General features: G+C 42.5%; 1 protein-coding gene across 1 annotated transcript in view; it reads left to right on the forward strand.

Moving 5' to 3' along the window:
- The window catches only part of PARN (poly(A)-specific ribonuclease), a 232,538-nt gene extending 216,510 nt beyond the window's left edge, over window positions 1–16,028 (forward strand). The window contains exons 20-21 of the mRNA XM_011956026.1: window positions 6,120–6,313; window positions 14,993–16,028. Of these exons, the coding sequence (XP_011811416.1) occupies window positions 6,120–6,313; window positions 14,993–15,048 (250 nt within the window). The 3' untranslated portion in view covers window positions 15,049–16,028. The remainder of the gene's footprint in view (window positions 1–6,119; window positions 6,314–14,992) is intronic.
- Window positions 16,029–17,531: the final 1,503 nt, after the last annotated feature.

Here is a 17,531-nt window from a genome sequence, read left to right on the forward strand (position 1 = left end):
TTGACATTTAAAATCAGTTAATAAAAGAATGCCTCATCAACATGCAGATATTGAGAATGCTACACACACGAGTGCACACACACGTGTGCACAGCAATAAATAAATAAATAAATAAATAAATAAATAAATAAATAAATAAAATAAATAAATAATCTGTATGTAAAATGAGGCCATACGAATGGGAGATTGTTTTGCCTCTCATTTTACCTTTTGACATTTAAAATCAGTTAATAAAAGAATGCCTCATCAACATGCAGATATTGAGAATGCTACACACACGAGTGCACACACACGTGTGCACAGCAGTACCTTCCAAATATATAATCATATTTATAAAGGCAGTGTTACATATATCTGGTTTTTAATGTATAATTAGAACTATTTTTTATTTAAAACTGCCATAGTTAAGTTATATGAGATATAATCACAGCTTTTATTTTTATTAGAGGATGGCAGGTCTTACATATATAGAGAAACATTATATGAAATAAACTAATTCCACATATATCTGAGAGCTTTCTCAGGCAGGATGCCTAATAACCATTAACCTCTCCTAGGAAGCAAAAGACTTATTTGAGAGCAGAAACTACAGATTAGCAATTAAGAAATATGCTGTATGCCGAGTGCAGTGGCTCACGCGTGTAATCCCAGCACTTTGGGAGGCCAAGGCAGGCGGATCTCCTGCGGTCAGGATTTCAAGACCAGCCTGGCCAACGTGGTGAAACCCTGTTTCTACTAAAAATACAAAAATTAGCTGGGAGGCTGAGGCACCAGAATCACTTAAACCCGGGAGATGGAGGTTACAGTGTACCAAGATTGCACCACTGCACTCCAGCCTGGGTAAACAGAGCAAGACTCCATCCCTAAATAAATAAAGTTGTAAATTAATTGAGAAACTGTTCAGGAAAATTATTTGTAAACTTAAATGTTACATAGAAACAAGAACCTTGCAGAAGCACATCTGGCAGAGTCCCTGTTGCATAGCAGTTGTTTATGGAGAGGAGCATTACAGATGCATGGGTCTTGTTGGCCAAAAATACCATACTGGTTGTGTTAGGACACAACCAGTGTATTCTAGTAAGTGCCTTCAAAATCATTGCTTGCAGTTAATGCTAAAATGAATCAATCTCTATGTCCATAGAATAGCCACATGATGTTGAGATATGAAGTGGTTGTTGTTGTTTGGGACAGGGTCTCTGTCACCCAGGCTGGAGTGCAGTGGGATGGTCATGGCTCACTGAAACCTCAAACTCCCAGACTCAAGCAGTCCTCCTACCTCAGCCTCCCAAATAGGTGGGACTACAGGCATGTCACCACTGTACCTGGCTAATTTTTTATATATTTTTTTTCTTTGGAGATGGGGTTCTGCCACATTGCCCAGGCTGGTCTTGAACTCCTGGGCTCAAGCAATCCTCCTACTTTGGCCTCCCTAACTGTTGGGATTACAAGTGTGAACCACCACACCTGGCCAAGATAGGAGTTTTGACCAAACCATACTCCTATAAAGACATAGAAAATTAACATCACCCCGGAAAGTTCCCTCATGTTCCACCAGCCAATCCCTGCCTACCGTCCCATCCCCGTCATTTTTCTGAATTTTTTTCTCTGAAGATTAGTTTAGCCTTTTCTGGAATTTCATATAAATGGGTTTATAAAATATCCACCCTTTCCTGTGAAGGCTTTATTCACTTAGAAATGTTTGAGATTCATCTGTGTTGTTGGAGTTAACAGTAATTCATGTTTTAATTGCTGAATTATATTTCATTGTATGAATATAGCCCAGTTTGTCCATTCTCCTGTTGATGCACTGCTCCTAGTTTCGGTTTGTTGTAAAAAATAAGATGAACAAGTTAAAGTCCTCTTGAGACAGACAAGCAGAGTGTTATGGGAAGCATGGAAAGGAAAGAACAGTAAAGAGGGATTGGGAACATTCCTGGAGGAGAGTGATGTTGAGCAGGAGGAGATGGGCAGTAGGGTCTTAGCATGAACGGTAACATTGAAATGGGCAGTGTGGGATGTATTTGGGCTGATAAACTTCTGGTGGGATGATGGGCATGTGGGAGAGTATGGACGATGGACTTTGTTAGGTAAACCTATATAGTCTCTGCAGCTTGGCTGCCTAGTGAAAGATAGGCCAGGAAAGAAGATTGGGACCCAGATGATAGAGGATCCTGGATGATGTGCCAAGCAATTTAAATTTAGGTTTATAGTGGAGAGATGGAGTTCTTCTTTCCCTTCCCTCTCCTTGTCTTACGTATTAATGTAGACTCATGGATTCCTTTTTTTTTTTTTTCAATGATTCAGAATTTATTACTGCCCCCTAATAAATTAGAGGGCATACATTGTCTCAGATTTTCCCAGTGGGAGTCCTTTCCGTTCAAGCTAGTTCCTATTTCCCTGTGACATGCCTAAAAGTTTTTTACTTTTTGGTATTGCAAAATATTTTAGACTCATTTTATAATTTATCTCCCTTGAGCCTGGAATCAGCCACTTATTTGAGGAGCCCTGGTTCCTTTTGGTAGGGTATTAGGAACTAAGATCTGGACAGTAGATATGCCCATTGCTACTGTGGTGTCTGTGTTTCTATGTCCTTTATGTAGACAGAGCTGGGAATTTTGTGCCTGGATAGATACAATTATCTATCCCTGAATAAATATACGTGTATATATGTGTGTATGTATACGTAAATATGAACACATATACGCATACTTACTTTAGAAATCACAAGCCCAAACCCATATCTCCAATTTCAGTCTATCCTCAAAGGGTTCTTCTTTATCTTCCCTTATTCTAATATGTTTATGTCTGTCTTCCAGAAACATCAGCACATTTACTGATTTACCCAATGCTATCATACAGCTAAGTGTTTTCAGAATTGCTTCACTCATTCTACTACAGAAGCAAACCTACTAAAGGGTTCAGGATTTGTTTGCAATTCTCTCCCACACCCTATTCAAGATTGGGCATACCAGGTTCATAAGTTGTTCTTTTGCACTTTGCTTTTTGCACATATTTTACTGGAAATCATTCCATAATCATTTTCGGTTCTTTGAGATCTTTCTTTTTGGTAACTGCTTAGTAGTTCATTGATTGTATGTGCTGTTTTGTATTCAACTAGTTTTTGATGCTTAAACATTTAGGTACTTTGCGGTATTTTGCAGTTCCAAATAATGCTGTAATGAATAACTTGTACATACATATTTTTGCATTGTAGGAGGTATATCTTCTAAATTCCTGGAAGTGTATGCAGTTTTGTTAGATATTGCCACATTCCTTCCATAAGAATAAGTTGTGCTATTTTGCATTCGTACCAGTAATATGAGAAAGGACCCATTTCCCCAGTTTACTAATGGAGTATATTATCAAGCTTTTGAAGGTTTTTGCCAGTCTAAAAACCTAGTGGATGAGAAGTGATATTTCAGTGTTTTTATTTTGCCTTATGAATGGAGTTGAACATCTTTTCATGTGTTTAAGGAGTGGGTGTAATGAGCTGTTTATTCATAGTTTTTTCAGTTTTCTATAGGACTTTTGGTCTTTCTTTTTCTCTTCAAGTTTGAGTTATAATTTGTTAGAGACATTAACCCTTTATCGGTGATACAGGTTGCAAATATTTCCTCCTGGTCTGTCATTTGTCTTTGCTGATGTTATTTATTGCCCTGCAAAAGATGTTTACATCTATGAGGTCACATTCATAAATCCTTTATTATGTCTGGATTGTGAGACATGACAAGAAAACCTTTTTCTACACCTAGATTTTGGAGGCATTCACCCGTGTTTTCTTTTAGTACCTGTAAAGTTCCCGTTTTTGCATTTAGATATCTAATCCATTAGGCATTTATTCTTTCATATGGTGTGAGGAATGGTTCTAATGTTATCCTTTTCTGCTTGTCCCAACACCATTATTTTAAAGTCCATATATGCCCCAGTATTTAGAGATACCACTGTTATACAGTAGATTTCTATGTACAGTTGGGGCTATTTCTAGACTTTGTATTTCATAGAGTATTTTTAATGCCTGTGGTTCTAGCTGAGTTTTCATTAAACATTTATGTATGTCTCAGAGGCTACCAGGTTCCTGAATTTACAATGCAAAGGAATTTTTAGGCCTCTTCCCCTTTCGTGGTGGAAGAACCCTTATTATCTTCTTATACTTTCTGAATTTTCTAAATTTTCTGAAATCAGCCAAACTTTTTCTAGTCTTTAAAAAATCTTCTTGAAGGTATTATCAGTTTTTAAACAGGAAACTTTAGCATGCATTTTTAACAGCCCCCTCCCAAAACATTACCATTAATACCCTCACTTTTTTTCATAGTCCCTCAATTAAAAGAGATGTTTCAGAAAGCTGTCTATAATAGACATGAAAAAGAGGACAAATGAAAGGCTAGCCAGCCAGTCATAGGAGGATGAGTGCTCCAGCCTCTTCTGCTTCCCATGCCTTAGAGAACCACCAGGAAGGCAGTGTGTTCTCCTCCGTCCCCTGAGTGTACCGTCAAGTGCAGTTGGCAGATTCAGGGAAGATGTTGAGTGCAGGAGTAATGTGGAGGAACTTGAATATTTAGGGAGCCAGAGTTCTTTATATAGAACATTTTAAACTATTCACCTCCTGGCTGGGCGTGGTGGCTCAACACGTGTAATCCCAGCACTTTGGGAGGCCAAGGCGGGCAGATCACTTGAGGTCCATCATTCAAGACCAGCTTGGCCAACATGGCGAAACCTCACCTCTACTAAAAATACAAAAATTAGCAGAGGCTGGGCGTGGTGACTCAAGCCTATAATCCCAGCACTTTGGGAGGCCGAAGTGGGCAGATCACGAGGTCGGGAGTTCGAGACAAGCCTGGCCAACGTGGTGAAACCCTGTCTCTACTAAAAATACAAAAATTAGCTGGGCTTCGTGGCACATGTCTGTAATCCTAGCTACTCAGGAGGCTGAGGCAGGAGAATCGCTTGAACCCGGGGGCCAGAGGCTGCAGTGAGCTGAGATTGTGCCACTGCACCCCAGCCTAGGGGACAGAGTGAGACTCTGTCTCAGGAAAAAAAAAAAAAATTACCCAGCTACTTGGGAGGGTGAGGCAGGAGAATCACTTGAACCCGGGAGATGGAAGCTACAGTGAGCCAAGATTGCACCACTGCACTCCAGCCTAGGTGACAGAGCAAGACCGTGTCTCAGAAATAATTAGATAGATAGATAGATACATAGATAGATAGATAGATAGATAGATAGATAGATAGATAGATAGATAGATAGATAGATAGATAAAATTTAAAAGCACCCACCTCCTAGGAAAAGCTGATAGGATCATTTTATCTCTCTCCCCACCCTCCCCGTGTGCTTGAATGGCATCTCCTAAATAGAATGCCTTGAATGTATTTGGGACTTTTCATAACTTGGGGGCTATAATAAAAAAATCTCTAAGACCCATTTAGAGGAGAAAGGACTCACTGGCTATGTGGATGCGGTTTTTATCTAGTTATATTTCAGGGAACATTTTCTTAAGGAAAAATCGGGACACATAATCTGATTTAATTCAATATGTCAAATCCTATAAAGCTTTCAAAATGAAACCAGATTTAATTATACATTTAACAAGTCATCTTTTTGGAAAGGAAGAGGATTACATGAAGGTGAGGTGTGCTCTGTAACTGTATCCAAATTTTAAGCAGTGGGATAGCAAACTGATTGAAGAATTCTGCAGTTCTGCTGTTTATCCATTAGGCAGTCATGAAGGGAATAATCCTATCTTCTGATTTAATGTAATCAAAACTATTATTTAGTTATAGTGTCTCTACTATTCTATTCTACTATTCGGTTACAATAGTTTTATCAAAATAGAAACTAGGAACTTTACAAATTTGTTCTTGAGCACTCGGATCACCTTAGATTTGTATATATCTATTTAGAAGCATAATTTAGGACTTTTTTCTGAATAAGCTTGTTATAGGTAAACTTTCAGACTTCAGTTCATAATAAGGTCTTTAATTTTTACACAGAGGCAGCAGCTACCCATGTTGTTGATGGCTGGCTGAGTGTTAATAGAATTAAGAGTATTAAAATATTTTTATAGACTAGTCTTCCTGTAACTCTCAGCACCTTTCATGTTGTTACACTTTTTGCATTTCAGTTTTACAGCTCCCAGCACAGTAGGAAAGAGAAATTTGAGTCCTAGTCAAGAGGAAACTGGCCTGGAGGACGGAGTGTCGGGGGAGATTTCCGACGCTGAGCTTGAGCAGACTGACTCCTGTGCAGAGCCCCTCTCAGAGGGAAGGAAAAAGGCCAAGAAATTAAAAAGAATGAAGAAGGAGCTTTCTCCAGCAGGTTTGTATTGGATCTTGCTGAAGGCTGTGGACTCTTTAAATGCTCTAGAAACTCCTATTTTGGGGGAGAAATTATAGCAAGGCTTCACTTGGTGGCAAAGCCCATGTAGTCTTCCACCAGAGCAGATATTTTTAGGATCAATTTAATTTAATTTGAGGAATCCTAAAAAGCTCTGGCTCGGGTAGCGTAAGGCCTGGGGGGGGTCTCCTTGTTAAAGATGGCTAGTCTATTTTGGTAATCTCTCTCTCCTCCGTGGTGTAGAGATTTTGCTGATGTGTTTAAAGCAGCCTCAGTATTTAAAATGTGCATTTAAATGTGTGCTGAGGCCCCTCCTACATGTTATTTTCAGTAGCAGAGTTTTCACTGTTTCCAGCAAAACCCCCAGGCAACCTGGATTTCTGTCCTAAGCAGAATTATATAAGAAGCAAACGAAACAGGAAATTAGCACCTGTTGAGAGTCTACTACATGCTAGATGCTGTAGTAGGAGCCATTTCTCTCCTTATTTCATCATCCTTATTTGATGAAGCAGATGCCTGGGCTCAGGGAGGCCAAGTGTGCAGGGCCATGCTGCTCTTAAGAAGCACAGCCGAAAGGCAGACCCAGGCCCGCCTGAGCTGAATCCCATGTCCTCTCCAACCCACAGATGTGCCTCACTCAGCCCTTCATGCACACACGCCACACAGGGCCAGAGCAAGAGGCCAGAAGGGCATCTTGTCAGTCAGCACATGGAAAAGGCCATTCCCTGCTGCTGGGGGTGGTCCAGCAAGGCAGCAGTCACAATGACAGTTATTATAGCCACTGCTTATTGAGTGCTTACTACTGGGGCCAGGACAATGCCTAATGTGTAACAGAAATTATTTCATTTAAATCCTTGAGATAGTCATCATTATCCATTTTACAGTTAAGAAAACGAAGGCCCAAAGGGTTGTGTGAGTTACCCAAACTCCCAGAGCCATTAAGTCTGTCCTACAAGAAAGCCGGTGAGGCCAGGCTCGGTGGCTCATGCCTGTAATCCCAGCACTTTGGGAGGCCAAGACGGGTGGATCACTTGAGGTCAGGAGTTCAAGACCCGCATGGCCAACATGGCAAAACCATGTCTCTACTAAAAATACAAAAATTAGCCAGGTGTAGTGGTGCGTGCCTGTAGTCCCTGTAGTACTTAGGAGACTGAAGTAAGGGGACTCCCTAAGCCCAGGGAGGTCAAGGCTACACTGAGCCAAGATTACACCACTGCACTCCATCCTGAGCAACAGAGTGAGACCCTGTCTCACATACACACACACACACAAGAAAGCCAGTGCTTTTAACCAAGGTTATGTGTTGAGAGACACTGACCCAGACACAATTATAATCATTCTCCTTTGTCTCACATCGTGACAGTTGTCACGGTTAGCAGAACTAACAATCAAATCAAAGGAAAGTAGTAGTCAAGCGGTGGAACTTGATTCATACCCAAGCTATGAAATCACTGTTTTAATTAATCCACTTTTGCCTGTGGCCCGATCTGACTGTGGGGAGTTTTCTGAATCTCATTGATATTAATGAAAACAGACAAGTGGCAAAAATGTCACATATGCTTTTTATACATTATGCTGAAACTGAATTTCAACAGAAAACTTAAACTCATGTTTGAAGCCTGGATTGGATGTTTTAGCTGTCTCCTTGACTCTGGGTGTGTCTCTTTACTTACCTCCTCTCCTTTCCCTGAATTAACTATTGGAGGGGGCCAGGCATGGTAGCTTAGAACGATAATCCTACCACTCTGAGAAGCTGCGGCAGGAGGATGGCTTGAGCCCAGAAGTTTTGATACCAGCCTGAGCAATATAGTGAGACCTTGTCTCTACAAAAAAAAAAAATTAAATACTAACCACACGGGCCTGTAGTCCCAGCTACTCAGGAGGCTGAATCGGGAGGATCGCTTGAGCCCAGGAGTTTTGACTGCAATAAGCTATGATCCTATCACTGCACTCCAACCTGGGGGACACAGCGAGACCTGTCTCAAGAAAAAAAAGAAAGAAAAAGTATTGGAGAAGTTTTTAATCTGTAACATCCTTAGTCTTCAAATTTGATACCTTTATTACCACTGTCATGTTTCATGTGCTCAACAAATGTTAAAATAATAAATGTCAGCATGATTTCTAGAGATCATACTGAGCAGGATTTAGAGGGGCAGGAGGGTTTCCCCTCTTGTATTCCTGTCCTTCATACCTGTCTTTTCTGGATTTTTTTAGTTTATTACTTCTCAGGGACAGACTTTTCGTTTTTCCCCTCTATATCATCATAATCTGAAAAATATTAAAATTGAAATAACTAATAATAGACGGCATTAATAGATTAGTTCCTTTTATAGCTTTCATCGTTTTAAGTGAAAACTTTCTATAAGTTATTTAGGGTTTTGAATTTATAATACTGTAATTAAAATAGGGGTTTTTTTTTCCTCCCATTGACAGTAAAGCTGTCACTACCACAAGATTTGAGCTAAAAAAAAAAAATTGTAGATTTTGTACTTCTTTTTCAGCGCTACCAAAAAAAAAGAGAGAGAGAGAAAGAGACATCTTGACAACTTTTAATTGAATCAGAGAACTTGAGTGAATCGAGCTTTCTTCTGGAGCACCATTCATGGAGCAAGACCCCTGACGGTGCCAGGTGGAAACTTAATGGATCCTTTCCACCTGGTTTGTTTTCAGTGTTTAATCCTATTAGTATCAGCAGGATGTAGGTCAGGATATCAGGTGCGGAACCTGTGGAATCAACCAATTTGGCTTGCTCATTTACTTTAATAAGGTCCCATAATGAGTGCGAGTACAAAGTTCAAGCCCTGTTAAGGGTCTGCATTAAACTCTCAGAGGTATTTAGAGTGTGTCAGGAGCCGCAAGGGTCTGGTTCGGGTGGTGGCGGGAACTGTATTAGAGTGCTAGGCACGGCGTGACGAAGTCTGTCCAACCCAAAACGGTGCTGAGGCATTGGGTCTGAGCTCCGGTACTCAGAAAAGTGTCTCAGCAGGTACTCAGATCCTCGAGGGCTTGGGGGCCCAGCACTGGCAGTGAGGGCATGAAAGACATAAAAGGGCACTTCCTCCAAGGAGGAAGTAGCAAAAATTAGGTTGCTGGAATAGCCTATGTTGTAGCAATTCCAGAACAACTGGTGCTCAACAAATACCACACAAAACACATTTTTAAAAATTTAATCTCGCCAGTGCAGTGGCTCACGCCTGTAATCCCAGTACTTCGGGAGAGCGAGGCGGGCAGATCACCTGAGGTCAAGAGTTCGAGACCAGTCTGGCCAACCTGGCAAAACCCCGTCTCTACTAAAAATACAAAAATTAGCCTGGCATGGTGGTGTACACCTGTAATCCCAGCTACTCGGGAGGCTGAGGCAGGAGAATCGCTTGAACCAGGGAGGCGGAGGTTGCAGTGAGCTGAGATTGTGCCATTGTACTCCAGCCTGGGTGACAAGAGCGAAATTCCGTCTCAAAAAAAAAAAAAAAAAAAATGTAATCTCTTTGTATCTGTTCTTTTTCTTTTGATTTTTTTCTTGACCCAAGCACATGACCTCATAGTATACATTTTTAATATTGAAGATACACTAAGAATTAAGTACTAGAGACCCAATCCCAAATAACAAAATGACATAAATAGTGAAAGAAAGGACTATTTATTGGGTTTATACTATTAGTGTGCTAGGAACATCCTTTATTGTCTTGTCTAGACCTTTTAAACATGCAGTAAGGCACAGATACTCTTTCCCAGTTGTACAGAGGAAACTGAGGCTTAGAGTTGCAGACTTAAAAGTATCTATATATGTGGGAGGCTGGGAGAACTTATCCCAACTTTAGAGGAAATGAAGGATTCTTTACAAAGGTGAGTGTTTCTTGCAGCTGTTCTAGATCAGAAACAATTACCAATCTAGACTTTCATGTGATAAAGTCACTCGATAGAAATCCAAGCAGGCTGGGCATGGTGGCTCACGCCTGTTAGTCTATCTCCTTGGGTCAGGGGTTCGAGACGAGCCTGGCCCACATGGCGAAACCCTGTCTCTACTAAAAATCGAAAAATTAGCTGTGAATGGTGGTCCTCCCAGCTACTTGGGAGGCTGAGGCGGGAGGCTGAGGTTGCAGTGAGCACACATGGCGCCACTGCGCTCCAGCCTGGGCGACAGAGCAAGACTCCAAGACTCAGTCGAAAGAAAGAAAGAGGGAGAGAAAACAAGAAAGAGAGAGAAAGAAAGAGAAAAAGAGAGAGAGAAAGAGGAGGGAGGAAGGGAAGGGAAGCCGAGTGACCACTCTCCTTCAGGCCTTCTAGTTTATGTATATACTATGTACTCAGCAAATATTTTTCTCTTAAGTGTGGTTGTTTCGATCCTATTTTCAGGAGGTGAACGTACAGCGTAAGTTCCCTCCTTTTCTATTGATATGACTGTGTTGATTGGTAGTGCCAGCCACTTTCCATCCGAGCAGTTCTAGGTACATACTCAATTGGTACGCAAAGGAAAACTTCTGCGTGCCATTAATGCTAGAATAAAATGTCTTTAGGAAGTGTGACTGTTTTCCCAGGTCATGTTTAATTGATGATTTCTGTCACATACTTGTTCTTGTTGGTGTGTTCCTGGGGCCTGGAGAAATGTTGTCCACCCCCCCACTTCTCTGGAAAATCTCAGGGTCACATGGATGGTCTGATGCTGCCTGGGCTGACCATTCTGAGAATACTGCTGGCTGGTCCCTAGGCACAGGTTCCATCAGCACCTTAGTTAGACAGTGTTTACAGAGGCGTGCCCAAAGGAGATACATTGACTGTTCCTGGTTATTTTTTGTCCTGTAAATAGAGACATTGTTCAAAGTCTTTTCCCCCCTAACATTTAAAACAACATGTTAGACCTTTTAAGTGTTTGCCAAAGAACCTGGAGTTTTATTGGAGTCTTGACTAACCTGCTGAACTTTTCAAGCTGAAACCCTGAGGGTTACAGTATAAAAATTTAGAAACCTACTTAGAGCAGCAGTCTCCTCATGCTGTTACAGGTCTCATTAAAGTCAGAAACAAGATCTACAGCTGCTGCTGTCGGTCACCTGAGAGACCAGGCTGAGGCAGCCGAGCAACCTCCCAAGGAGCCTTTTAATTACTATGTTCAAGTGTGGTTTGCAGTGAACGTGGTGAAGGAGGTGTGGGCTGCTGTGCAGTGAGGCAGAGGCAGGGCACTCTGTGCATTTGTGCCCTCCCTGTTCCTCCTGGCAACTCCAGGATGTCATCAGCCTTGCAGGAAGGGGGCTCACCTTCTTAGTGTGGGAAATTGGCCCCAAGGCATACCCCCTTGAGCGTTTCCTAGTTAGAAATTTGTGTGCAGCTTCCCAAAGGACCTTCCTGTGTACAGATTCCACTCTGTGGAAGAGGATACAGTGGGAAGCTTCTGGTGTCCTGTGCAGCTTCTTAGATTCCATTTGGGATTCACCTGGAAAAAGCAATGCCTACGCCTTCAAGTTTCTCCATTTCAACTCCAGTTAGGTAAAGGAGAGAAAAGCAGAAATATTCACCTTTTGTGTTCCCCATCTTTTAATTTTTTGTTGTTTTGGTTAATAAAAATAACGTACTCAGCATGAAAATTTGGAAAATGCAGAAAAATAGAAGACAAGCCCCCCCAGCCCCCTACTTGATGCTGTGGTAACAAGCATTCTTGCTCTGCGGCCAACCTCACACCCTGCATGCAGCTTGTATCCTGCCTTTTCCCCCTTTAAATAATCTTAACTACAAGCATAGTATTTCATATTAACATTCTGTTGGTTTTCTTTTAAAACACTGTTCTTAATATCTTTTGCCAGGTCAGCTTCAGTAAGATATAATTGCACCCAATGAAAGTCATCACTTTCAGGTATACGATTTGATGAGTTTTGACATCTGTGTACAGTCGTATAACCACCACTATGATCAAGATATAGAACTCCATCACTCCAGAAATTTCCCTCATGCCCCTTTGGAGTTGATCCTTCCCCCAACCCCCACACAGATCCCAGCAGCCATTGGTCTTCTTTCTGTCCCTGCGATTTTACCTTTTCCAGAATGTCATATACCTGGAATCATGCAATAGTTAGCCTTTTGAGTCTTTCATTTAACTTCTTTCATTTAGCATGATGCGTTTGAGATTTGTGGTGTTGCGTGTATCCTCAGTTCACTCTGTTTTACTGCTAAGTAGTATTCCACTGTATGCAGGTATCACTGTTTATCCATCGCCCAGGGGAAGGACATTTAGGTTGTTGCCAGTTTTTGGCAACCAAGAATCAAGCTGCTATAAATATTTGTGTACAGGTTTTTGTATGAATTAAGTTTTCATTTTCTTTGGGTAAATATCTAGGAGTGGGATTGCTGGGTCGTATGATAACTGTATATTTAACTTTATGAGAAACTGATACAGTCTTTCCAAAGTGGCTTCACCATTTTGGATTTTCCCCAGCAGGATACAAGGCTTCGGCTCACTCTGTACCTTCACCAGTACTTGATATTGATACACACCCCTTTTGCTTGTTTGTTCAGCAGTTCTAATGGGTATGTAGTGGTATCTCATTGTGGCTTTGGTTTTTATTTCCCTAATGACTAATAAGCATCTTTTCCTGTGATTTTTTTGCCATCTGGATTTCTTATTTGGTGAAATATCTTTTCATTTTTTCCCTTTTTTCTGGGGTTATTTTCTGACTGCATTTTGAGAGTTCTTTATAGATTCTGGATGCAAGTCCTTTTAAGTGTTTTACAAATATATTCTAGATTGGCTTTTCTTTTCATGTTGGATCAGCTTATTGATAAAGGGAAGAGACCTAGCGTTCATTAAAAACTTACCCAGCAACTTTGCTGTATCACAGAAGTCCTATGCAACATAAAATAGTACTAGGTCCATCTTTTAGACGAAGCAGTGAGACCTGTTCAAGGTCATGCAGCTAGTAAAATGGTCCAACCTGACTTGCCTTACTCCAGAACTTTTTGCTTATTCCATTATTTCCTGTTAGCTCTTCATGGAACCACTTCCTGTATGTCTGATAGCTCACTGTGCGCTCACACACACACCCCAATTAATGGCAGGTGCAGATTACAAGTATTGCAGTGCAGTTGCTTTTAGCAATTTATCTTCCTCTTTCCTGTGAACTGGATTTAATTTACTTCAGTTCCCCACATTTGGCCTTGTAGCTTTTACCTTTAGAATGGCTAATTGGCTACTGCCATATTTCTTTCATATGTGAATTATAAAAGTGCCCTTAGTGGATGTTTCTTTTCATACAGTTAAGTGTTTGTTGTATCAGTGTGTGACTGGGAAGGCCAGGCTAGCTGCAGGTTATCAGAGGCCCCTTGCCTGGACCCCTGAGTCCTTTTCAGTGGATCATCTCCTGCCCACCCTCACTTCTCAGGAGTGGTCTCGCCGTCTTTACTGGGAGTCCCAGAATGTGCCTGTTCACAGTGATGAGACCCAGGGCAGAAAAGATTCCAATTACCCTCTCCCGGTCTCTTCATCCTAACTCCCTGGATCTTATCACAGTAAATGATCAGAAGTGGGAATTCTCACGTTAGCTGAAATTCTCTGCATGTTCTTTCTTGTGTTTAGACTTCATTATCTTTAGGCATCCCTGTTATTGATGATAACCACTCTGAACTCAAAGATATGATTCCCTAGTTTGTAAGACACTGCACCCCCTCCATATTTAAAAGTTATTTCCCATTGGAGGTATCATCAAAGATTTCTCTCCCTTTCTGAAATCTTGGCTAGAAGAGAGACTGCCAGTTTTCCCCGGCAGCCCTACTTTATGACTTCACGCATGGCACCACTTGTGCAGCTGATGCCTGGTCGGGCCACACTTTCCATTATGAACATGTTCTTTCCTGACTTCCCTCACATTCACTGAAGTCCAGATCCCAGCTCAGTTGCTGGCCGCAGCTGCTGCTATTGTAGAAAGTGGCATGAATAAAAAAGAAAGACTTCTGATATTGAGGTGAAACTTTGTCACTGAAGAGATCTTTTCAATCCAAGAAGAGGACCCCAGCCAGCTTCACCGAAGCTGGAAAAAGCTGCAACCTTCTTTTGCCCCTGTTGAGATATTGGAACCCCCACTCGTTGGCTTCCCTCTGCCTTACAGCTGCCCACCTGAGATTTCTCACCTAGGCATAGCCACAGCACAGCACAGAGAAACTCAGTTTCCGGGGACTTTGGCAGGGATCTTGGTCCTGTGGGAGGATTCAAACCCCATCTCAGCCACTTGCTAGCTCTGTACATCCGGTAATATTACCCCACTTCTCTCAATCTGTTCTTGCATCTGTAAAATGGGGATAGTGGTACCACCTTGGTGGCCTTTTAATGAAGATTGTATGAATTAAATGCCCACTGTAGTGCCAGCAAAGAATCCAGCATGGTGCTCAGTGAGGAATACTGTGCATGGCTACAGTTTAACTCCTGTGAAACAGACAGATAGATGCTGGAGGTGGGGAGGTGCTTCCTCTGCCCCCCGTGATGTTTCTGTGGTTTCACCTTCCCATGCTGGGCAGTGCCCTCCTTAGACAAGACCTGTCTGTGGACTCTTTCCAGCGCGACTGTGCCGCCAGACGCTGGCCCCATGTGCAGCTGTCACAGGCCCTCTGTCTCTCTGCTGGTCGTGTCGTGTTCTCCTCAAGGTGCCGTCCTGCTGTTCATATTGTTTCATTCTTTCCCACCAGGAAGCATCTCGATGAACAGCCCTGCCACACTCTTTGAAGTTCCTGACACATGGTAACCAGGACCTGAGGGCAGCAAACCACTGGTGCTGTCGCTGTGAGCAAGAGCCGGCTGGCACATTTGGAAGCCATACTGTATTTAACTTAATCAAATGTGGTATGGGAGGGGTTGGAAACCTAGTTGTCTCCTGGGGGTGGGGGGAACAGGTTTTATTTTTGTGGCTGTGGTTTTTTTCCCTTTTTAATCTAACTGCCTGTTAACGTTGACACTCATCACGGTTGTAGGCTGTCATGAATGTGTACGTGCTTAACCAGTGAATTCCATGTTGCTTGTGTGAGGCCTTTCCTGTCATGACCCAGTGTGCTTAAGAACCCGCCTGATGGGGAGTGTCGGCTGTGAAATCTGCAGAAAGAGCTGACGTTCCAGCTGCCGTGATCGTGAATTTGGGGGTGTACTCTCCTGCCTGTGCATCTTCTCACGCTGAGATTTTGAGGCGGTTGCAGCCCTCAGTTGATCTCCCAGTGGAGAAATCAGTTGTGCCTCCCTGCTTCCCACCATAGATGCCTGAAAACATGACGTTCTCACACTTGTCCTTCCATCAGGAAGATGTTCACTCACGTCCACCCATGAGGGGGCTTGCTGTATGCCCTTGGCCGTTGGGCATATTTATGTAGAGTTCCTTTTTCCTAAGACGTGAGTTTCTCACGGGGGATGTACGAGTAAAAGGCTTAACTTCTGTTCTTATCATGGCGCTGTGTTTACTTTCCAGAGTCTCTGTTCGTTTGGATGGTGGTCTCGGGGTACGGCAGCGTGTATGCATATATGTGTGTGTGTGTGTGTGTGTGAAATCGTGCAAATCTACATGTCCCAGCCCATTCTCTGTTTAAACAGATCACAGCAACGACAAACGCTCATGGCGCTGCTTTGCTTTACCTGCTTCAGATAGATCATTGTTAGATATTTCACATTTTTGTATGGTGGAAATAAAAATGAAAAATGTATTTCCAAAAGATGAAAATTAAAGACATTTTCATAGGACTCTGGTTTTCTCCCCTCTCTTTTTTTAATAAATGAATGATGCTTTTGCTCTCTAGTAATACACAGATAAATTTCACACTCCTAAAAAATCTGCTAAGCCACCAAAGCTGATGTTCATGGATTTTTTTCTTTTTCTTTTTACCCCTAACTGCTGTACCTGCCGCGATGGGCCAGCTCTTCAGTTCCAAGCTGAGCCCTGGTGGTAAGTGGCCTTGTAGAAGGGTGGGAGGAATGAGGACCCTTACCACTCATGCTGAAGTCCCAGGGCATCATACAGATTCCAATTTGTGAGACAATTTCCCCAATCAAGAGCCTCTGTCACACCTGCAAGCTGAGATGGGAGGATCACTTGAGCCCAGGAGTTCAAGACCAGCATGGACAACACAGTGAGACCCTGTCTCTTAAAAAAAAAAAAAAAAAACTGCCCACCCCTCCTAGAGCAGTCAGCACCCACGGCTCAGTGGAAAGTGTGAAGGTGGGATGGAGACAGGCAGTAAAGAAAGGTGTATGCAGGAGTGTGTAGAGAGGGCTGCCAGACTGCCAAGTCAGCAGCACTCACAGGGAGAAATGAGGAGAGTCTGACCCTTCTTTTAGAAAGAAAAAGAGGGGGCCCAGCACAGTGTCTCACGTCTATAATCCCAACACATCGGGAGGCCAAGACAGGAGGATCACATGAACCCAGGAGTTCAAGACCAGCCTGGGCAACATAAGGAGACCCCATCTCTACAAAAAATACAAAAATTGGCCGGGCTTGGTGGCACATGCCTGTGGTCCCAGCTACTCGGGACCACAGGAGAATCACTTGAACCTGGGAGGTGGAGGTTGCAGTGAGCTGAAATTGGGCTGCTGCACTCCAGTCTGGGTGACAGAGCAAGAATCTGTCTCAAAAATCAAAGGAAAGTAATTTCACAGGGTAGTTGTGAGGATTAAATGAAATTACATACAATGCCCAGCATGCGCAAGTACACAGTAAATTGTAGTTGTATTTAAAGATTATGCTTTTGATCTGAAACCCTTACTGCATTTGCTTCTATCAATGGGAGCAGACATAGTCACTGGAATTTGACTTAGAATTAAACACCCGGAGGAGCTTTCATACATGCCCAGACCTTTGTTTTCTCTGCTGCATCAAATAACTTAAAACAGGTGAGCTGTGGCTCATGCCTGCAATCTTGCCACTTTGGGAGGTGGAGGCAGGTGGATCGCTTGAGCCAGGAGTTTAAGACCAGCCTGGGCAACATGATGAAACCCTGTCTCTACAGAAAATTTAAAAATTGGCAGGGTATGGTGGTGTTCGTCTGTTGTCCCAGCTACTCAGGAAGCTGAAGCAGGAGGATTGCTTGAGCCCAGGAAGTTGAAGCTGCAGTGAGCACCACTGTGCTTCCAGCTGGGGTATCAGAGCAAGACCCTGTCAAAAACAGAACAGGTGAGATGGGCTAACCCACTTCCTCCTCCACACACACACACCAGGCTTTCCTGACATATCTTTTGGGCATAAAATCC

This window comes from Colobus angolensis, unplaced genomic scaffold (genome assembly GCF_000951035.1).
Source record: "Colobus angolensis palliatus isolate OR3802 unplaced genomic scaffold, Cang.pa_1.0 Scaffold407, whole genome shotgun sequence".
NCBI lineage: Eukaryota > Metazoa > Chordata > Mammalia > Primates > Cercopithecidae > Colobus > Colobus angolensis.